Genomic DNA, 23,467 nt, shown 5'->3' on the forward strand with positions numbered 1-23,467 from the left:
ACGTTCAAAAATCACCATTTTTCCACTCCTTGCTCAGTTTGAACTTTAGCAAGTCATCGCGATCACGTCTACATGGCTACATGAATTAAGTTGCTGCCACGTGATATGCTGATTATATATTTGCATTAAAAAGCAGTTGAACAAGTATAACTGATAAAGTGGGCAGTGAGTCGTGCCACAGGCAAAGTCTGACACTCTGGGAAGTGACCTGTTTTCTGCAGTTGTTTAGAAATTCCTGTTTACATGTGTCATGAGCAAGAGCACACAGCAGGAGATAGTCCACTTCAAATGTGTTTTCACTGGAAATGTTCAGGCTGTTTAGGCGAGTGTGCTGTCTACAATGCAGTAACACCAGTGTTCAGTGCTTTGCTATGTAAAAACAGCATATGTGCCTGTGTGAAAGATTGAGGACACTTCACAGTGTGGAGATAGGTGCCCAGAAATCTCCACACTTTGGAAAGTCCCAGTCTACTGAAAAAACAAACAAACAGCATAGCAACTTAGCATGCTAACAAAATCTGTTCAGCTCCGGTAAACTCATGCACTCCTGATTCACCGGCCTCATTTCCAAAACACTGTAATTGAACCAGTTTCCTGTTATTACTGTGGTAAAACTGAGTAACTAAATAGGGCTACTCTGATAACCTTATTTTTTTCCTACCTTGCCAAGCTATAGACGTTTTTCCTTTCTTATTAACAAAAAAAAATTCACTGCAAAGTCTTTAATGTCATTTATTTCATCAGTTCCCATTAACAAGCATGATACCTGGAGCTTTTTGGATTTAAATAAAACCCTACCTGCTGTGCATTCCTCTTGTCAGTCGTCGCCCTGCGCAAGTTCTCGGCTCCCTCCTTGATCTTCAGCTCCTTGCGAATTTCCCTACGGATCCTTTCCCGCTGCTCATCCAGAAGCTGCTGAACACTGGAGTCCGAGAAGTCCGAGTTTTGGTCCAGACCAAGCTGCTCCAGAACCGACAGCCCGCCTGGGTCACTCTGGACAAGAGGAGAGACGGAGCGAGGAGGAGATGATTAGACAAAATCAACAATCAAATCACTCCGCCTTAGCCTGGTTAGATGGGGTGTTGAGAGTGAGAAAGACAGAAGAGGAAGAGATGGTAAGCAAGATAAGGCAGTAATGGGAGGAAAGAGAGCAAGACATGATAGTGATTGGTGTGAGGGATTGGTGGGGGTAGAGAGGAAAAGGGCAAACAAGAAAGCTACAAAAGGAAGCAGGAGGATGGGAAAAAGATGCAGGAGGAGCGTCGAGGAATGGCAAAAATCTTCTTCAGTTGCTGTTTACAATACTTTCAAACAAACTCTGCAACGTTTAACCTGTTTACAAGCAGCGCTTTGAAACTACTGATGTTCAGGAATACCATTAGAGATGCTATTTTCAGGAAATTTGTCTGCCAAATGGAACTCAGACTATACACAAGGATCAAAGTGAATTACAGATCTGTCCCATGACCCAGACTGGCCATTGTATTCATTCAGAGCTTTCTCACGAGCCAGTCCCTCTCTTCTGTGTGAGAAATCCAACGATTGTCTAAAAGTACATGAAAAACAACAGCACAACAACACATAGGTACTAGAACGTGAAGGGACTCCACTCACACCACAACTTTTTCTTCTGTACTAGGAGGCTATTTACTTTTTGTCTGGTCTCGAGCAGACCTACAGCTTACTATAAAATAAGTCATCAGGAACCCGGCAGCAGAGAAAGACTCCGGGTTACTCGAAATCACAGTCACTCAGCCACTATTACAGGAACTCACAAATCAAACAAACAAGCCAACACTTCACCTCCGAGCTGTCCTCATCCTCCTCGTCACCATGCCAACACATAATTCCCTCGGATTTTGATGTCCCAAATAATCTACAGAGGAGCAAAAACCTTGCGGTACGCTTCTGAGCTCCGCCAAACTGTTAATGCCACACAGAGTGCGACAAGGGCTAAGGGGAGAAAAACGATAAAAAGAGATAAAGAGAAGGAGAGTTAAGTGAGGGAGGAGGGGGAACGCCTCCAAAAGAGGATATCCGTCCCAACACCAAGCTGCTCAGGCCTTTCCTGTTTCCTCTGCGATTTTGCTGCTGTCAGTGGCGAGTGAGACACAGAAGAGGGTCGCAGCTCAGCACATAAAGAATGCATTCTCCCTGTTAAAGCTTTAGTCAATTATTATTGTATCTGTGGCACAAAGCCATTAAGTTCACTGCTTAATCGGATCTGGCTAGAAGTGAATTTGTGACAGCTATGTTTTTTTTAATCACTCTTAATTTGATGGTTGATATGATCTTAAGGGCGGAAACAGGGGGAAGGATGCGTTTTCTAAGTATGGGATCAGAGCCAGAGAGTAAGGTTTGGACGCATTACTGCTGCCTGCTTGACCTCCCATTTCCTTTGGGCTCGACATCTACAAACCCCAGTGGTGATTCCCCTTCGCTTATAGAAAGCCTTCTTAAAATATGATAACATCGCTATAGAAGCCACAGTGGGTGGACTCCAACATTATTAGAACTATGGCTGACTCATAATCAGCCTTATTTAGAAGAAATTGATGCATTTTCCTGTAGGTCTGATCACATGACAAGCAAAATGTCTATTACGCTGAAACTCTAATAAACAGAACAAGTTAGTAAATGATTTTATGACCGCATTAGAAAGGAGAAAGGGATTTTCCTTTGGTTATTGGCGAAAACTTCCAAAGGGCAGGAAAAACCTTGATGATCCTTTAAACTATAAGACAAAGAGTGAGTAGTCTGTGTCATGTTGTACAATATCAGTTTTGAGATACAGGATTATCTGACAAATAGCTGTGATTTGTAGCCCGGTGGTCTCAGAAGAAACAAAAACATGCAGAGTTTTGATCGTCCCCCCGTGCTGTTGTTGAGTTTTGAGGCTTGGCCACAGTGCTGTGAGTCCTGTTATTCTATGACTCGTTTCCTGCTGCATGATGATTGGCTGATAGCTTACCCACTACAACCACATTTAAGAGAATGTAATTATGAAAATTACAACCTTGAAACAGACGATTTTTGGTATACAAAACACTCCATTACTCATCGGTGGATGTGTGTCAGTATAATTCAGATCATATACACTCATCATGGGAATGAATGTCATGGTAATTTGGAGATTTTAATGATTTCTTTGAACTGCTCTTTTTCCCAGGGTGGAATGATTGTACAGCATACATCTTTAATGACATTGACAACTAAGAAAAGAATTGGGTGCACAGGTTTGAAATGTAAGTCCAAGAAACTCAGTAAAGATCTAAGAAGGAGAATTGTAGATTTACACAAGTTGAGAAAGTAACTTGGAGCCCTTTCTAAACAATTGCAGATTCCAAGATCATCAGTTCAAACAAGTGTATGTAAGTGCAAGTTACTTTGCCACTTTGCCAAGATCCGGAAGAAGCCACAATCTGTAAGGATGTTCAGGAACCACTTAGGAGCCCCCAAAGCCCAAGCCTGCCATGAACTTAAAACTGCTGGAACACCAACGTTACTGTGCACAGTGAAATCAGTTTTTCATCACCATGGACTGAGAGGGTGTTTTGTGGTCAAGGATGCAACAAGAATTGAGCTATTTGGCCAAAATGACAAGAGCTATATTTGAAGTAGAGGTGACACTTTCAAACCTAATAACACTGTCCCAACCATCAAGCATGGCTGTGGTAGCATCATACTCAGAGGCCGCTTTGCTGCCAGCGAATCTAGGGGCACATCACACAAAGTGAATGGGATAAGAATGAAGAAGAACTTCACCTCAAATCAACATCTAGGTAGTTGAAACTTGGACATAGCTGGGTGTCCCAACACCACAATGGTCCCAAACACATCAAAACTGGTTTTGAATAGATAAAGCAGGCTAACATTAAGCGTCTGGAACGGCGTTCCCAAAGCTGTTGAAACCAACAGGGTGGAGGTCGGATGAGTTTGAATGAACTCTACTGATTCTGCCAAGAAAAGTGGTCAAATATTCAGCTAGAATTATGCCACAAACAAATGAGATCATGGTACTACTTGCTAAGGGTCATTTAACCAAATATAAGTGAAGGTATACGAATGTATTTGAGCCTGAATATATAGTTTTGACCCTGTGTGGATTAGAGAAAATGCAAGATAAATTCAAACTTGTGCACCCAATTAGTGATGGGTCGTTCGCGAACGAAATGGCTCTTAGAGCCAACTCTTTGAAGTGAACGACGCGAGCCGACTCCTTATCGCGAGCCGTCACGTGGGTTTTTTTCTTTGGTTTTTTTCGCTTCACTCCGCACGCGAGCCTTGTGCTTTACGCTGGGCAGAGGGGGGAGGGACCGTAGTTACTCAGTAGCACAGGAACAGAGCCAGAGGGAGAGAGAGAGAAAGAGAGCCAGGGACAACAACGTCACATTAGAAAGGTATAGTAATCATCCACAACTATTTTCGGTTGCAGATGATAAAGGATTCAGAAAGTTTATTCATGCGGGCCCATATGACAGAGAATATGCATGTTCTTTTTGTTTTCATATTTTAATTTATATTTAATTGTGTTGTGGTTTGCAGTGTTTTGTGTTGTTTCATTTTAAATTTGTTTAAAAGGAAAAAGCTGAAAATTTAAATAGTTAAAAGTTGAAATGTGAATAGTTGGTTTTTGTATTATATGATTTATTTATTACATTTTATGTGGAGTGAATAAATAAAAGTATATTTACGGTGGCCCCTAGAGACAAAGCACATACAAACTTCAAATCACGTACAAACTCCGAAGCACGTAAAAACTCCGAAGCACGTAAAAACTCCGAAGCACGTAAAAACTCCAAAGCACGTAAAAACTCAAAAGCACGTAAAAACTCAAAACACGTACAAAAGACAACAGAAGTGCTCCAGGATGCTAGGCGCAGTGTTGAGCTTTTGTTACCTAGTGGCTACACAAGCCAGCAAGTACCAACGACCGGATTTGGTGTGTGGTAGTAACAGGTAAATGAACTTTTTTTTTTAATTATTTGAATATACATGAGTGCCTGTGTATAAATACACAAACAATACACACATGCTTTCAATTGTGTAATTTAAGTGATCTAGTAGCTCTGCTTTGGAAGTTCAGTTCATGCTAGAAATGTGTTTTGGAGTTTGTACGTGTTTTGTCTCTAGGGGCCACCGCATATATTTATATATAAACATATATAAATAAACCCACTTTGTTTTACGTTAGTAATTCCTTTTGTGCATAATTTTATATTATTGTTAATAATAAATTAATTAAAGCAACAAAACAACCTGAAGAGCCGGTTCGGAGCCGAAAGAGCCGGCTCTTTTTAGTGAGTTGAACCGAAAGAGCCGGATCTCTAAAAAGAGCCGGAAATCCCATCACTACACCCAATACTTATATTTTAGTTAAGTTATTAAAGATCTACGTTGTACAATCATTCAGCACCTGAAAAAGAACAGTTCAAAGAAAAGCACAAAATTATCATGACATTCATATTTAAACCTGTGATCAAAACTGCATAAGACCAAGGAGTAGAACTGCAATCCAAACTAAGTGGAGATATTACTACAGCAGCTCTTTAAAACTTAAAATCTTTCCTGTTTAATAAATCATTTGCATCCAGCTTACAACAGAGTGAGTGAAAAACAGGATGCAAGTATACAAGAAAGGCAAGAGTATGATGTTAGCATGCTGACATCACTTTGCCACAGCAAAAATGAATGCAGCTCATTAGGTGCCCTTCTGTAAGCAGTCACTGATAGCAATCACAACAACCAAAGTCATGAGGTCAGCAGTGACGGGCCTTTCATGATGACTAACGATGAAGTGTTTTAACTGGATTCTATGATTTCTATTTAGGGAAGTGTGTAAAAAAGGTTTTTTTTGTCATATTGGGAGAACCTGAGTGCAGACGGGACTAATTATCTGGGATTTTGCAATTTGTCTGTGTGTCCACATAAAGCTGACTCATCTCTGTCTAAATTTGTACATATAATTGCTTCCTTTAATCGGAAAAGAGGGACTTTGACTGCATTTGTCAGTAAGCTTTAGTCTGTTATGATTCATTTTTTATAAAAATAAGTTCAAACTGAAGAAAAATACACTGTTAGGATATTCTGTGCTGGCATTTCATTGCTTGACATGAACTGTGGATTATTAAAATGTACAGCAATGTCATTTTCTTCTTTGTCATGCCTGAGGACCACATGAAACATTACCAAGGGCTAATAAAGACTAGCAGGCCACACTATGATAATCCCGAGTGTTTGTGAAGTGGTTGGATAAATCTATACAATCTAAAAAAAATAACTGCATAACACCTCAAGCACAATAAAAGTTAAAGCAGTCACATCTGTGAGTTCTATGCAATATCATTAAAAACAGCAAGTAAAAAGGGTCTCTGTGGCTCCTAAAGGCTGTAAACCAAAATAAAGACATTTATAACTTTACCACTGATCACGCAGCGCTGCACTTAGTATCACCAAAGACCATCTTTGAAAGGAAATGTTGACTTTTTAAAGCAGAGACTCTTGTCTTTATGAGCAAATATGAGCCTTCTGGGTGGCGGCTGTTATTCTAAGGCTGTGACCCTCTTAATCCAGAATGACTGATGAAGACGAGGAGAAAGCTCATTGATGCAAAGACGTCACTTTAACACGACATAATCCTCCACGTCTACATTTGCGTCTCCACCTCCTTGTATACATATATACACGTAATCCAGACCTGCAGCTGTAAAAACAACAAAAAACCAGACTAAACGTTTGCTTTATTTCCAGCAGACGATCTGTTGTTGCTAAAAAAAGGCTGAAGTGTTTGAGTAATCGTGGATTGCTGTGTTTGTGCTGCTCCTCACTATCAAGTGATTATCAGTGAGATGGTGAAGTGATTGTGTAACTGAGCCAGAGGGAGGTTGTTTAAGTTCTCCTACTTTGCATATACTCTCCTCTTATCCACAATTTTGGGCAGAGATGCCAATAAAATGGAGTCATGTTACAAATAAAGCTTGATTCACTGCACTGCTTTTGATGTGTACCTCCTTAAAAATGTGGCTACATAACAAGGCAGCAGAGACAAGTGTTGGACTGCAAGACATCTGGTGGCTGCTTTGGTTTTCTTGAACAAGTTTCTGATCCGAGCAGAGATCGTTCAGTGACGAAGAGAATTTTAAGAATGTTGAACGACTCCGCTATCTTCTCATTTTCAGTAACACAAAACTAGGAGAGCAGCAACCTTTAGTTTCCTCTCACTGTGCGCTTAGTTTTAAGGCACACTGTTTAAATACAATTGTCATTATGTTAAAGTAGAAGCTCTAAAGCTCAAATTTCCTCTTTTTGATGTAAACTGTATCTGGTCTATAAGTTTGGTTGTAGTTTCTCCAAAGGTTACATTAGACTGTATCTTAGCTCAATGCTTTTGTGACGCGCTGAATTCTTTAATGTTGTGTAACTATGGCCATACTTTTTCTGTCTTTTCTTTTACATTAAAGGGACTCATAGCAATAACTATTTTTTTGGACTGTATATTGTCACAAAAACAGCAATAAATTCTATTGTTTTGCCATCTTAAGATAATTTGCACTGCCAATATGAAATTAAATTTAAAAAATTTATTTATGGTATTGTGTTATCTTCATTTCACTTGGGTCTCTATTTCTGTGTGTGTTTAAGAAGGTGATGTTTGGATGGTAGCGTCCACAGGAGTTGTTTTGGACCTGCTTCGCGGCTCCAGACTCCGCAAAGGAAGTTAACGGAGAGAAGCGACTAGGCTGGGGTGATGTGATGTTGTCAGTAAAAACTTGAGCTGCTAAATTTTGAACCGTTTTGAGGCAAACGGCTGACTTTTGTCCGTACCAGGGAGGAGACAGAGTTGCAATACTAACAGAAAATAAATGTATGGATGACTTTTTCCAGATGTGAACAGTAAAGTACCGGTTTTATTCTCAAATTGGTTCTTATTTTTAAGAAAAAAATATTCAGTCTTAAAACAATCAACCCTCAGTCCAGCAGGCGTCAGGATGTGCCACTTGTTACCTTCCAGCACAACATCTGCTAAAGACATGTCAGCAGCATTCAGATGTCTGAATAATGTGATCTGACACACATATGTAGGCAGCACAAAGAGGAAGCACCAAGTGAGTCATAATGGTCACGGTGAAACTGACGGTGTTCTCACCCGACACCTTTTCAAGAGCTCAGAAGTCAAAGTAAAGAAGCCGATACAGTCCAAAAAACAACGTCACTTTCCATCTGTTGACCCCCGTGTAGCAGTGCAAAGATGGCGACAGCTAAGGGACATGAATGACTCACCTCGTGCAGCTTGTTAGTGAACTAGCCCAGGGAGGAACATTCAGCTGCAGTGTCCAGGGAAGCAATGACGGGCTAATTCAATAGATAACGGCACCAAGCGAGGTTAATTCAATCAGACTGTGTGAGCAGCACAGAGGAGCCTAGGGCTGGACGGAGATGGACAAGGCAGGATCGGGTAGAGTGCAGGGTTTTTTTTTGGTGTGTGCACGTACTCCACTGTGAGTACAATAGCTGGAGTTTTCCAACTGAGTGATAACAACCACTCAGTTCAGAGATAGTGTCCACACAGAGGTCAGGAAAGACATGGCTGTGAGAGTCTTTCTATTCTATTCTTATGCAGACTTTAGGTGTCTGTTAATATTCTGGACAAATGGTAACCCTGCAACATGGAAATTTTGAAGCTTCAAAGAAGTCTTCGCTGTGTTAAGTTGTCATGAGGAAGAGCCTTGCCCATTTTCTCCAACACGCATATTTTCTCCAGTGTGATACAATGGCTGGAGTTTTCCAAGTGAGTGATAATGACCACTCAGTTCAGAGAGAGTGTCCACACAGAGGTCAGGGAAAAGCGGTGCCAGGCAAAAACAGATATTCACTTTGAATGCACAGACACAGACACTCAAAACAAGCAAAAAACAAACAAACACCAAACCCCACCACGTCAGGTTCCAGTGAAACATGACCACATGTCTCCTGGGGAGCAAGGCCACACAGCTCAGCCCAGTTCAGGCTGACAACGTGATGTTATTGTAGAGGGTGGGATCGGTGGGATAGCGCACCCTTTTCGGAGTGGCCTGGCAAACATGATGAGAAGTGAGAATGCCATTTTTAAAAAAAGAAAAAAATGACTGGACGCCTGTTCTGTCGTGATAGAGGAAGGACAGATGGGCTAATAATAGAGGAGGAAGAAGAGAGAAGAGGAAGAAGAACGATACGCTTCAGGAAGCATTTCATAAAGAAATAAAAAAAATCTAAGTATGAGATAGCACCAGTGGTTCAGTCTCTACACTCAACAAGGAAATGCATAACTATTTTAATCAACAGATGATGACTATTTATAAGGGCCACGAGCAGCATTTCACGAGTCATGTATGTTAACTTATTACTCTTAGCTTTGTTAAAGGGAAAACCCACGTGGCAACCTTTAGGACTGAAAACTGAACCCTGTGTAGTTCCTCTAATGCCACACGAGGCGGACTCCTGCTGAAGTTCCCGACTTTACTTTACTTTACAGTTTATTTATTCCCCCCCCCTCCTTTTGTGACAACTGCAAAGGAAGAGAACCAGCCCTTTAAACGGTCTCAAAGCTCACAGTCATGTATTATTAGTGCCTTGGCTGCTTATACTGACAGGCAGGTGCCCACTGGTGGCTGTAGCTGTCTGCTAGGCCTCACCTCCACTAATATGACAATAAACCCGTGCAGTTCCATTGCAATAACGTGATAAATAATGGATTGAGTATTGTTGCGTAAACTCCTTCTATTCATGTGCTCTCATTGTCTATGCCTGTGTTAATGCACCAATACTGTGTTTCAATTCATCTTTCTGAATGAACATAACGTAGACTATAACTGCATGAGAGGCTAAGGTGCAAGTGTAAAAAATGATGATGATCAAAAGCTAAAAACAAGAAGCTACATCCATGTAAATATTGTATACACAGTCTAAGAGGAAGAATGGCCTCAGTCTTTCTCTTAGTTTATGTGGTACTTGTTTAGCATTAGCAACATTTGGATCTCTGTGCACATGGGAGCCACAAGTGAAGTTAGAATGAATGTGTGTATGGATAAGTCTTGGAAAAAAATCTTAGTAATTAGTCATTTTGCTCTTAGCAGCAAATTTATTTACTTCTGTTAGTCTTGAGCCTAGCTATGGTTTCCTAAAAACATACATGGCGTAACAGAATGTGATACACAAATCTAAGAGTAGTTACTGAGGAGCAAAGCAGATATTGCCTGATGGTTTATTAAGACCAGACTGGTATTGAGTGAGCAGCTCAGTGACAGGTTCACCATTATCTTGTTAAAGGGAGTTCTTTATTCCCACCGTTGCCGAGTGCTATTTTTTTCACTGAGACATTGTTGCACCAGGATCTCATACAACGGGTGACTGTTATTCTTTTACACCACAAAGTTTTAACTGTAAGAAGCAGATGTTGAGGAGTCTGTGCAAACGTCCTAGGCAATTCAGCCAAATAAAAGGAAGCTGAAATAAATCCAAATAAATGCATCTTCAAAGCACGCAGCCACCTCTTCTTTCCTTTACTGTTCAGTTGGGAAAGTGTAGGGATTAACCATTTAGGTAAAGATGTGGTGATCAAAACTTAAAGAACCAAAACAGAAAGAAATATAAGCCTAATCATAGTCCTTGTTTCTGCTGACATGCACTTTCATTTATGCAAACGTTTTTCACTAACAGCTAAAACCAAGAACGCAGTGGTGAGCAACAGAAGCAAAAAGGAATTCCTCATGTGATCAATAACCACGATAATGTTTGGGAACTGCACATGCTGCATGGCTAGAGAGGGGAAGGCAGAAGTCATATCTGTAAGTGTTTACTGTTTCCTCCACATCAGTCACAAAACAGATGGTGCACCTTCACGGTGTGTGGTTAGTAACCCTGCATCACTGCACTCTCTGTTTTGGAGGGATTTATAACCCAGCAGTTAATGTGGCCAACCCTTGACGTAAAGATTTAAAAGGAGTGAAAGTGAGTAAGGAGAGGGTGTAGAGAGTGGATTGTATTTGTGCCTAAGACTAGCAGCTCTGTGATGTTTATATTTATTTACATTTTTAATATTATCCTATTAATCTATGCTAATTAAAGTCATGATAATGCAAATGCCATTAGCAGGATCCATGTTTTGTGAACAATGACTGAACAAAACAGCACACATATCTATCATCTGAACCAAACTGCTGGAACTGAAGCAGCAAAGTAAAATTGCTGCTACCATGACTAACAGTCCATGTACTCCAGGACGAGGGTGATGAAGATATCATGTTTCTGTAACACACACACATACACACAAACAACAATGGCAGAACCATGATTCAGCACGGGGTTCCTCTAATGGATTTACAGTAACTTGTATGTCATTTCCTGCAGACCTCTTCCACATGCATATGGGTCATTTCGAACTATTGTACTAAAAAGATGAAACTCAGGATCTCAGGAAACACCATTTCCTATTCTTGTCATGCTGACGGACTGCAAGGCACAGAGGCAAGGAGAGGGAGTGGGACTAATAAGCAGAGAATGGTATGATGCCCAGAAACGGAGAGCACACAAGAAGAAAGATGGAAATAAAAAAACAAAACAGCTGAAGGGAAACGGTGGTTTGCATAGCCAGTTTTGACCTTAGATCAAAAGTCATTAACATGTAAATTTTAGTAAGAAGTGCATCAACGATATTTAAATGGCTCGCTCAGGTCAAAGAAAATACAGACTGGTGAGAGTAGCAGCCAAAATGTGGAGTCACGCTAAAGAAAAAGAGAGAGAAGTGGTTAGCGATGGGCCAAGAGGGGCAGAGAGACAGACGGAGCAAACAAAGAGAGAGTGGCGAGGGGACAGGAAGAGAGAGAGGAGAGAGAGACCGCCGAGGCGGCTGAGAGAGCCACGGGGTTGACGCGGGCAGGACGGGGGGCAGAGAACGACAATGAATCAGCAACCGCACACTGCAACTACAATGTGCAAGAACTGGGCCAGTCAAGTATTCACCACAGTAGCTCATAGACAGCAAAGCAAAGTGGCTGCTGGCTCAGGTCTTTATATATCTGGAGCAATGGCAAGGTTGTTTTTTTGCTCCATCTTTCTAGCGTTTATATTACAGTATTAATAAATGCCTCTGACACAAAAACCACCAATAAAGGGCTAACTGGAAATGATAAAAGTGATATTTCCATTTACAACAATGGAAAAATGCCCATTATAGCATTCCAAAGACCTAGCATGACTTTTAAATAACTTTTTTATGTTTGGACTCCAAACCCGAAAGATTCCTCCTCCTTGCATGTTTGCAAGCTGGAACCACTAAATGTTTTTTATGCTACAGAACTGATTGAAATGATTACCATAGAGGTTTTTTGTTTCAGCTCCATTAGATATACATCTTATTTAGGAGGAGGAGCTTAAATAAAATAGGACTAAAAAAAATGCTATAGGAGAACATAATGACTATAATTGGGACGGCGTGGCCTGACCCACAACTTATAAATGCACATGTAAAAGCATAATCATGAGAATGAGGGCAAAGACGGGAAGTCCCGGTTGTTATATTCACAACTTCCAGGCCTTCCAGTACAATCCCCCCTTTCATCTTCATCATCTCCAACCTTTCTGGCCAAGTTTTCAGGCTCTAATTTGTTTTGTGCCACATCGTTTAGTGTCATCGCCTCCACCTTAAAAAGGAAATTCATACTAAAAAAATCAATGATCTTTAAAGCAAAAAACACTTATTTCAATTTAAGAATCTCACTTTGTTGTCTTGTGTCAGCTCAAATGGCAAGCCATCACTGAATCTGAAGGCCATTGTTCTCACGTCCTACTGCCCACTTCAATTTTGCACTGGTGGAGGAAACTGAACTGTCAGCTGCAGCCAGTTTTCCCCAAAATGACTGCAAACTCGTTCACCTTACAGCTAACTTGTAAAGTCTTATAACAAATAAAATAAAAAAAACTTGACTACATCAGCGCTAGAACCATGTTGAGAGCCATTAGCCACAAATGGAGAAAACCTGGAACAGTGGTGAACCATCCCAGGAGGGGCCAGACCACGGAAATGACTCCATCGACAAGTGATGCAGGACGTCACAAAAGAACCAGGAACAACATCTAAAGAACTCCAGGCCTCACTCGTCTCAGTTAAGGTCAGAGTTCATGATTCACCAATAAGAATAATAATAATAAGAAAAAAAATGGCATCCATGGAAGATCCAATGAGAAAACCACTGCTGACTAAAAAGGACACAAGGGATCATTGCAAATTTTGCCAAAAAATAGGGGGAAAAAAAATCTTAATAATTCCCAAGTGTTTTAGTCCTGTTACATGTGGTATAAAACTAACACAGCATTTCATAAAAAGAACCCGAGAACAGTCAAACACAGTGATGGTAATGTGATCCTCTGGGGCTTCTTTGCTGCTTCAGGACGACTTATTGTAATTGATGGAACAATCAATTTCAGTCTCTATCAGAAAAGGTTTGACCATCAGTTTATGACCCTGAAGCTCAAGCTCACTCGGGCTATGAAGCAGAACAATTATCCAAAACATACCAGCAGCTCCAAAAACAAAAAGAGAGAAGGTGAGAAGGTTTTGGAGTGGGTTAGTCAAAGTCCAGATCATTTGGCATGACCTTAAACAGACTGTTCAAGCTTGAAAACCTTACAATGAGGCTAAATTTGAACAATTCTGCAAAGAAGAATGGACCAAAATTCCTGCATAGCATTTTGAAAGAAGCATTGCCAGTTACGGCAAACACCTGATTGCAGATCTTGTGACCAAAGATGGCACAACCAGTTATTACGTTTAGGGAGGGCAATTACTTTTTCATTTAGGGCCAGGTAGGTTTGGATAGCTTTTTCAGCTTAATAAATGAAAACAACATTATCTTTGACATGTGTAAGACTGAAATCCAGAAAGGGGCAACATTTTTTCCAGAGCATTGTTTGTGGAGAATCTTCAGCTGGGATACTTCGCTCAAGCAACTGAGAAAAGTGTCAGCCATTGTATTTAAACCATGATCTGATTCCTACAGTAATTAGTAAACCCATCTAAAATAATACACTCATGGCCTCTTTCCATTAGAGACGGATTATTCTGTATCTCTCTTTAAGAAAACTCTTGATGACAGAAAATAAAGCCTCAACAACGAGATAACCATTCAGAGCAGACTTACTATGAACTATAACATCATGAGATTATTGCGCATCCTCCTGTAGACTCTGCATCAACCATGTTTCAATCAAAAATGCTTGTTAATGTGTTGGACAAATACTACTCTACCTACAATCCTAAATTAAAAGAGTAACGTCTCCAATTGGCCCCAGAGAGATTTTAACTTGTATCTCTTGTGTCTATGGGCATGAAGACACATTATGTGTTTCTAGAACAACTGTGTCCAGAAACACATGAAACAGAAGATTTATCAAGACACACAAGTTAAAATGAGGCTGACCTTTTCTAAAATGTGCTCTGTCCAAACCTGAAATTTGTTGGCTTACACTCAAAACAACAGGTGCTAATGTTTTCATATACACTCAATGCTGGACATGCAAAGTCAAGTCTTACTGCCTTACCCATATCCAGGTATCCATTTTCCTTCCATCCACCTCTTTATCTGCAATGTTTACTTGGTTTTACTTTCTTCAGCTGCTAACTCAAAACCTCTGCTGGAACAAACAGACTCAGAGCAGACAGAGCTGACCAGTTTCAGAGTAAAAGGAAACCTTCTTCAGGTATTTGCAGTAGTGAAACGTACAGGTCAAACAGTGGCTCCCAGTTTCAAATCTTTCCTTATGTCTTTTCCTCATTTCCCTGACACGTCAGTAAGCTGCTTTGTTATGCAAACTTTTGGGTGGAGTCCTGGATTCTCACCTGGATTACTGCTGATATCCTACAGCAGACACAAACAAAGCCACTACACAGATACATTACATGTTACGTGTCCAACAGCAGGTGCAAAACATCCAAGAAAAAAAAAGGATTTGGACCCCCCCCCCCCCCCCCCCTTTAGACCCCCATTCTTTTGCTTTCATTTCTAACTTTCACACATGCAAAAACTGATCATCTTGTACAAAGTAAACACAAAATTATTTTGTTTTCAGTTGAACGTTCAAGAGAGCCCCACAACGGCAGTGAGTAATCAGATTAAATAAACACCTTGCACAATATGCACAGCACACTGTTACTAGTTATTAATGACCTTATATTGGTTATTATTGACATGACACTGGTTATTATTGAACTTATACAGGTTATTGATGAAGTGTGAGATATATACTTCAAGGGAAATTCTAAATGGTAAATGACCTGTATTTGTATAGCGCTTTACTTAGTCCGTAAGAACCCCAAAGTGCTTTACACTACATTCGGTCATCCACCCATTCACACACACATTCACACACTGGTGATGGCAAGCTACATTGTAGCCAAAGCTGCCCTGGGGCGCACTGACAGAGGCGAGGCTGCCGGACACTGGCGCCACTGGGCCCTCTGACCACCACCAGTAGGCAAGGACACAACGACTGAGACTGTCGGAGCCGGGGCTCGAACCGGTAACCTTCCGATTACAAGACGAAATGCTCTTGAGCCACGATCGCCCCATTAAAAGTGAAACTAACTTAACATCGATCCATCAGAGACTCAACTGTGATTTCCTGATGGAAAAGCTAAAACTTTGAAGAAAGCTGACATCCTTACAACAAACATAACTTCTTTACTTGTGATTATTGTGATTCAAATGCAGATAGCAGTTATAAAACAATAACACTGATCCTTTGATCTGATCATGTATCACGTCAAAGAATAGTCGATAGTTGAAAATGATTAGAATTACTAGGATCTTCTTTGAGTTGGTGATGGAAAATACATTTATTTTTCTTTTGATGACTCAAAAATGGATGTATCCTTCGAGACACTGTTTCTCGTCATTTTCTAATAATTTACAGACAAACTGAAAGAAGTGCAGCCCAACGAAAACCAGATCTTTGCAGCAAGAGAAGCAACAGGTAAAAATGAATGTTAATGAAAAATGGCTGAAAGCCACGGAGCCACAAACGTTTAGAGACAAAAGTTAAAGATGAATCAATCATAAAAAGACTTCAGTAAACAGAGCTGGACGTTTACATGACAAATATCGCCAGGTGGGAATGTAAACACAGACTTTTTCCCTCCTTGAACTTGCTTCCATAATCACAAAACCATTCCAGGAACTGAGAAGGAGAGATAAGGAGGTGAAGGCAAGAAAGAAGCAGCTATTCAGACGGTTAGTCTTTAGAGGACAGGGGCTGCATTAATCCCCTTCATCAGCTGGGGCGGCTGGGAGACCCTCAGCACAGCAGGTCTCCTGTCAATCACCTTCTGCTCCAGAGGTGCTTATTGAGCAGACCACACCTGTCAATCACTGTCCAATCCCCGCCGAGTCGGTGAAGAAGGTCGGCAGCTGTCTAGCGACAATACATAAGGAGAATAGCTGACCTTACAACATGCCAACATGACTGACTGAGCACAGAGGGGCTTTACCTGAAATGTTCAGCTTCTCATAAAACCAGATTGTGCTCATAGACCTGTCTGTGTGCAAGAAAGAGGAGTAGGAGAAAGAAAGGCCAATTTTAAAAGTTATACATAGTACATGTGAACTCTTTTACAGAAACTATGTAAGCACCAGAAAACCCATGGAGCGAGGAAAATCGCTCTCTCAGTCAGAGAAATACCGCTACCTGAGTGGGCGTGCAGAGTTTTTAAATTACAACAAGCAAAAGAACAGAAGGTAATTCACATGAGAGTGAGAGTGAATGTCAACTACAGCGTTTAAATAAAAAGCTCCCTGATGGCGTCTTCAGGCCAAATGAAAAGTGAAGTTGACATGAACGGAGCTAAATCCATACAAATATTTCAACTTTGGTGAAAAATGTATGCGTCCAAAGTCTAAGATTGTTGAGATTCTCCTACATGTTTATTCTAGTTATTTTTGTAATAATTACAATGGAGAACACGGTTAGTGCTGCCGACGGTGGGCAGCTCTGTTTGACTTCACTTTTCCATAGAGACAAAACAAAACATGGAAGGGGTTTGGGGAAAAGTTAGTGAAATCACAGAACTTCCTGGAAAGTTCTAAAAAAAAAATCTAATGTTACTTAAATCCAATCGGTTGTACTTTGGAAGGAAGTACAGTCATTGGAAACATAGAGTCATGTGACAATTTAACCTTTACTTAACTAGGAAGTCATCTGAGGTTTAAGATCTCTTTTTTAAGTGACAGGCACACATGTGCATAAGCACACATTAGAATAACACAACTTTAAAAACAAAACACATAAAACAAAATAAAGTCAAAATTATACAAACGAAGTACGAAGGACATATGAGGGCAAGTAACAGCCAGGTGCTGCTAATCAAATGCAACTGATTAACTGATCATCAGCAAGTGTGATCAGCTCTGATGGTGGTGGTCTGTGTTAACCCAATCTCACATTCATCCAAGTAGTGAACATCCCAGTTCATTATTATTAGAAAAAGACTGAAAAAGTTAGTTCCAGAAGGATAAAGCTGTTTCTCTCTAAAAAGAATATGGCAGCACAGCTTAGGGTTGCGATATTGCATGTGAACAAATCAAAAGACAGAAGAAACCAAAATAGTCGCTGAGCCGATCATGAACTCCTCTCTGTACCAAAGTATTCTAGACTTAAATGTGAGGTCATCTGTCTGTCAGCTGAAGCTTCCCTAAAATTGGGTCGCACAACAAATCTACAACAGACTGGCTGAAAAAGAAAAGAATGAAGATGCTACAATGACCCAAGTCTAGACCTCAACTCAACTGACTGCAAACCACAATAAACACAAACAAGATTGTAAGAGTGGGAAAAAAAATCCCCCCCAGTGATGTGAGAGACTCATAAAGTCATACATAAAACAATTACTTCAAGTTATTGACGCTAAATGTGGTTCCAGGAGCTACTGAATCATGGGATGTACTTACTTAGTAGGACTGTAGGGTGGACAAACAGACCAACCTTCCACTTTCAGTTGTACAAATATTAACTGTGACGCCATCAGTGGACAAAAAGGTAAACAGTACACCCATGTGTAGGTTTAATAAGACGATGAATTTAAAGCTCATGTCAGACTGACCTGTATCATGTCTGAGCTCGACTCTGTAGTTACGATTGTGGGACAAAGTAAAAAGCAGACAAAAGCGTATTTACATATTTATAAACCAAGAACTGAAACTACCAAGTCCTCCCAGCCGTGCATCACCCAGTGCAACAGCACTCAACAGATAGCAAGATCAAATCTTGTGGACTTCTTAATGTACTTTTTCAGTTTCGGTGGTTGAGAAACAGAAGAAAAAATGTAACGCAGATGCTGCTGATAACACTAAACATTCGTCACAGAGTAATAAAGTGGTAGCACATATCTGAAAGTGTGTGTGTGTGTGTCTGTGTGTGAATGCAGCTCTAGTAGAGATGTCTGGGTAATTGCTTTGACAGGTCTGGGGTATTGTCTGAGATGAGCTTCAAGGAAAAACAGCACTGCAGAGCTGCACAAACTAAACTGATATCACTGCACTTCGTGTGTCTTTCAGCGTGTGTGCGTGTGTGTTTGCGTGTGTGTGTGCGTTAATTCTGAAGTGAAGGGACTGAAATGGGTCTGCAGGCCTGACTTGCTATGTAGCACTGATGTGTTGCCAGTTTAGTTTTGTCACGCATAAAAAACAGCAGAGAAGAAGCATTCCTGGATGTGTTGACTACACGGGGATTTGAGGGCAAAGGTTACATGCAAACTTCCACCTGAAGTCAAAACAATGTATGCTTCACTTTGCTTATGAGCACCACGCCAAAGGAAATGTGTCCAGCAGACTGCGAGTGTGTATGTGTGAGTCAAAGAAAACATCTGGAGGCATTTCTGAGATGCCTGAGTGATGACAACAGCCAACCTGGCAGGAAAGAAGGGGAGGAGAGAGGAAAGGATGAAAGGAAAGGTAGCGGACGAGTCGAGAAGCAGCAGAGCGATAAAGCTACCATGCTATAACTTGTTTAACTTCAGTTCCTCTGAACCTAATCAGTCTTCATTTGTCATTTTTTTTATGTCAGATCGCAGCACAAGGACCACACAGAAAATCTTTTAAATTAGAGGTGCAATTTGCAATTTAACAGCACAGAGATTGATTTAGTTATAGGGGTATTCTATTAATATTTAAAGACAAATTCTTACTTCACTGGTTTTTAGATAGCACCTCTTTACAGAGCAGTCAAAACACTTCTACATTCTTCCAGTTTAACTGAGTTGATTTACTTAAAAAACAGTGAAGTGAACTAACTAACCATCCATGCATCCATCTCCCCACCCACACCTTCCAGGTTCTCCTGAGGCATTCCCAGGCCAGATGGGATGCACAGTCTCTCCAGCAGATTCTGGGTCTAACCCCGGGCGTGCACTGAAAACCTCCAAAGGGAGGTGCCTGTGACACGTCCTAACCAGATGCCCAAACCACTTCAACTGGCTCGTTCCTACATGCAGGAGCAGCGGTTCTCTGGGTGTCCGTGCTCCATCTCTAATGCTACAGTAAAGCCCAGCAACTCTACAGAGGAAACTCACTTTGGCTGTTTGTATTCGCAGCCTTACTGTTTTGGACATTCCAGTCATTCCAGAGTGGCTGTAAACTGCTCCAGTTCCATTCATTTCCAAATACAATATTTTTTTATTCACATAAGTGGTGTTGACAGAATATTAGCAGAAGCTAATCTTCTCTAGAGTTCAGACAAAATGACGAATAAACAAAGCTTTATTCAGGCTTTATTTAAGCCTTTTTAAATGCAGGACTATTCTTCTAGTTTGTGGTTTGGACTGCTGCTTCACAGCTAAAAGGTCATGCATGTATTGAAGATTAGGCTTAAAACTTTCCTTACAGGGTGTAAGGCTGTCCTGTGTGGTGTTTGTATGTTCTCCTTGTGCTTGTGCTGTAATCTATAGTGATAGTAAGGAGGAGGTGGAAGAGAGGCTGGAGATGGAGAGGTGGTGGTGTACTACTGTTTGAAGATAAAAAAAAAAACACAGGAGGCCAAGCTGAAGATGTTACGATTTTTACTAGGAATGGCAGAATGGACAAGATTAGACATGACTAAATAATTGGGACAGCTCAGACTGAGATGGTTTGGACACTGAACAGAGGAGGGACAAAGGATGTTGACTACTGAGATGCCAGGCAGGGGGAAAAGAAGAAGACCACACAGGAGGCTCATGGATGTAGTGAAGGAGGTCATGAAGAGGGTTAGTGTGACAAAGGAGGATGCTAGAGATGGGGTGAGATGGAGGCAGATGCTCTGCTGTGACAAACCCTAAAGGGAGCAGCCAGTCCTTTTTGGTTGATACTTACAACACGGCAAAAAATTTAATTTCATTCATTTTGTTCCAATCTCCCTTGGTGACACTTCTTTTCATCTAATTTTCTGAAAGCAGAGGGAAGGATGAGACTGGAGGGGAAAAAGAAAAAAAAAGACAGAGACCACCCTTCCCCACGAGACAGACAAAGGCCAAAAAAGCCTCCAAGCAGAGAGAGAGAGTGAGACAGACTGAAGGAGGTGGACAGCAAGAGAGTAAGAGACAGAAGGAAAGGGAGGAGAGGGGAAGAGAGATGGTCAGCCAAAAAGTGATAAAGAAGCAGGTGGAGGAGCAAGGGAGGATGGTTGGCCCTCAGAGCCAGAGGCGAATGATAGATAAAAGAGCATGTGAGAGCATGCTGGGAGGCCAGACTGGCTGCCAAATACACAGACATCAGACACATGAGGCGAAGGAGGAGGATGAGAGCCGGTGTTCATGGGTGGAGAAGAGTTCATTGAGAGCACTTTGGGCAGAGTACAGCAGTCTGATATATAGAGTGCAGGGCTGAACATTAAATCATCCTCCCAAAGATCAAAAACAAACAGTTAGGGAGGCACTGTATTTTTTTTTTTTTTTAAATATTCTACATGTTTTAAACCATTTCTGAAATCTAAATAATCTCCCTGGTGTATTTCAAGTGAGGGTCTTTTTAAAGAAACATTTCTTATTTGGGCCTCCAGGCATCCTGCAGTCCAAAGGCAAATAACACTGTATGTGATGGGAAGCAGGAGGGAGCGTCATAGCCAGAGATGGAAACAGCGAGGGAGGGAAGACTTGCTGGGAGTAAAGACAAGAACAAGAGGGAGACCGGGGTTCACAGCTCTGTCAAACAACAGTATGCAGCCAGCATTTAAATTTCGCTAGATGTGAAGCTTGAGGTCAGTGTTGCACACTGAAATAAAACCACTGAAGGAGTTAATACATGAATAAATCATAAAACTGCAACTCCAGTGTCAGGCTAGCTTGTGAGACTTGTGTTGTGTGTGTGTATTTAAATGGAAGACGAAAATGGCAGATTGTGAACAAAAGTGTTAAAGAAGTTGAAATTGGCCGTTTGTTGCTGAAGAGAGAGGAACACGAAACACTTTTAAAAAGAGTAACTCTGATTTGAAAGAAGCTAGCCCCGTGACAGACTGGTGACCTGCCCACTGTGTACCCCACCTCTCGTCGTGTGGTAGCTGGGATAGGCTCCGTCGCCCCCTCAACCCTAAATTGGATAAGCAGAAGTAAATTGATGGATGGAAAAAGAAACTAAATGTATCTCATTGACTGTTTTCTTTTACCCGCCAGGCAAGATGCAGTTACAATGAAAGACTGTCCAGACCTTTGGATGTAAAATGTGAGAACTTAATAACTTAATTTTTATCCTGAAATTTCTTCAGAGTCATTGAATTAATTCTTGATTGATGGACAAAAAGAGGTTACAGTGAACTTAACTTTGAACACCAATACCCATTCACTCCTGCTACAAGTCCAGGTGACTGTACATTATAAGGTGGTAAAAGGTACGGTATTAAAGATGATGGCAGAGTCTTTACTGTCAAATGTACTGAAAGTTACATTAAACAAATTTAACCTCCTAGGACCTGGCATCCACATATATGGACATCACATTTTGGGTTGTCTAGACCCAAATACTACATTTTGCTCTACAAGGGCCTGATATCCACTTACGAGGACATTATACTGCCACTGTTCTATCAAAATTTTAAACGAATATCCTCATATGTGGCTCTCATTTTTCTTAGAAACAAAAATCAGGTTAAAAAAAAACCCCTGGTAATTCTTTGTTTTTACATTCAGCGGGTGCAAAGAGAAATTAAAAACACATGCCATGGAAGAGTTTGGGTCTTTGACATTTTTATTATTAAGTTGTGAGCAGTCCAATGGTACAGACGTAGAGGCGAAGCCTTCAAAGGGGGGGATTTTGTATCTATTGCTTCCTGTGGGGACAGTTCGTTCCTTTTAGTGTCACATGCTGCCTTTTCTATAATGTAACAGCTTCCTGAGTCTGGAGCAGAGTTTTTAAAGGTTGGCATTTTTCATTAGTTTTCATTTTTGTTTTGTTTCCAGTTTCCCAGAATGAGTTACAGTTTTACTTTAGTTTTTAATTAGTTTCAGTCTTAGTTTGAGTTTAATTTATGTTAATGTGGTTGGTATTTGTCTTTGACAAGATTTAAGAATTTCAGAACAGGTATTTCCAAACCACTCAAATGAAATGCCCCCAAGGACATAAAGTTTGGTATTCATTATTGTGACTGCAGAGTGTTGTTCAGTTACAAAGAGTCTGCTAATTTCAAGTTCGATTCGATTCAGTATACATTTTATATAGCACCAAATCACAAAAACAGTCGCCTCAAGACGCTTTATATTGTCAGGTAAAACCACAAAATAATATAGTGAAAACTCCAACAATCAGATGACCCTTCTATGAACAAGCATCTGGCGACAATGGGAAGGAAAAACTCCCTTTTAACCGTAAGAAACCTTCAGCAGAACTAGACTCAGGGAGGGGCGGCCATCTGCTGTGGCCAGTTGGGGGTGTGGAGAGGACAACAGGACAAAGACATGCTGTGGAACAGAACCAGAGATTAATAATAAATAATGATTAAATGCAGAGTGGTGTATAAACACATAGGGAGTGAAAAAAGTGAGCGAAGAAGAAACACTCATCATGGGAAGTCCCCAGGAGCCCAGACTGATTGCAGCATAACTAAGGGAGGATTCAGGAGCAACGTGCTCTAATGGGATGATATGGTACAATGAGGTCTTTAAGATTTTGCCTAATTATCCAAGACTTTGTATGTTCGGAGAAGGATTTTAAATTGGAAGGCTGGATTGAACAGGGAGCCAATAAAGAGAAGCTAATATAGGACAAATAAGCTGTCTCTTTACCACATTAGTTCATGATGTTAGCACCCCAATCTTCCGTTATTAGCACAGTTATTATGCAGCTCTGAAGTGAGTATAGAACATCTGGACCAACAGAAAAGTTATTTTCATTAAAAAACAAACATGCTGATCTCCTTTGTCTTTTATTCAATCTGTTGGTTTTCACCAGTTTATACGATCAATATCATTAAACAATTT

At 40.7% G+C, this 23,467-nt stretch overlaps 1 protein-coding gene across 3 annotated transcripts in view; it reads right to left on the bottom strand.

Moving 5' to 3' along the window:
• Positions 1-23,467, bottom strand: part of pkn1a (protein kinase N1a) — a 65,681-nt gene that overhangs the window by 26,054 nt on the left and 16,160 nt on the right. For 2 of the 3 annotated variants that reach the window (XM_085161510.1, XM_085161508.1), the window contains exons 1-3: positions 2,774-2,884; positions 1,804-2,734; positions 799-993 (exon numbers count right to left, since the gene is read on the bottom strand). In XM_085161510.1, the coding sequence (XP_085017636.1) occupies positions 799-993; positions 1,804-1,845 (237 nt within the window). In that variant the 5' untranslated portion in view covers positions 1,846-2,734; positions 2,774-2,884. Of the gene's footprint in view, positions 1-798; positions 994-1,803; positions 2,735-2,773; positions 2,885-23,467 lie in introns of those variants that run through there. The other variant, XM_085161509.1, reaches the window with a different exon arrangement.

This window comes from Neolamprologus multifasciatus, chromosome 6, assembly GCF_963576455.1.
Source record: "Neolamprologus multifasciatus chromosome 6, fNeoMul1.2, whole genome shotgun sequence".
NCBI classification, from domain to species: domain Eukaryota; kingdom Metazoa; phylum Chordata; class Actinopteri; order Cichliformes; family Cichlidae; genus Neolamprologus; species Neolamprologus multifasciatus.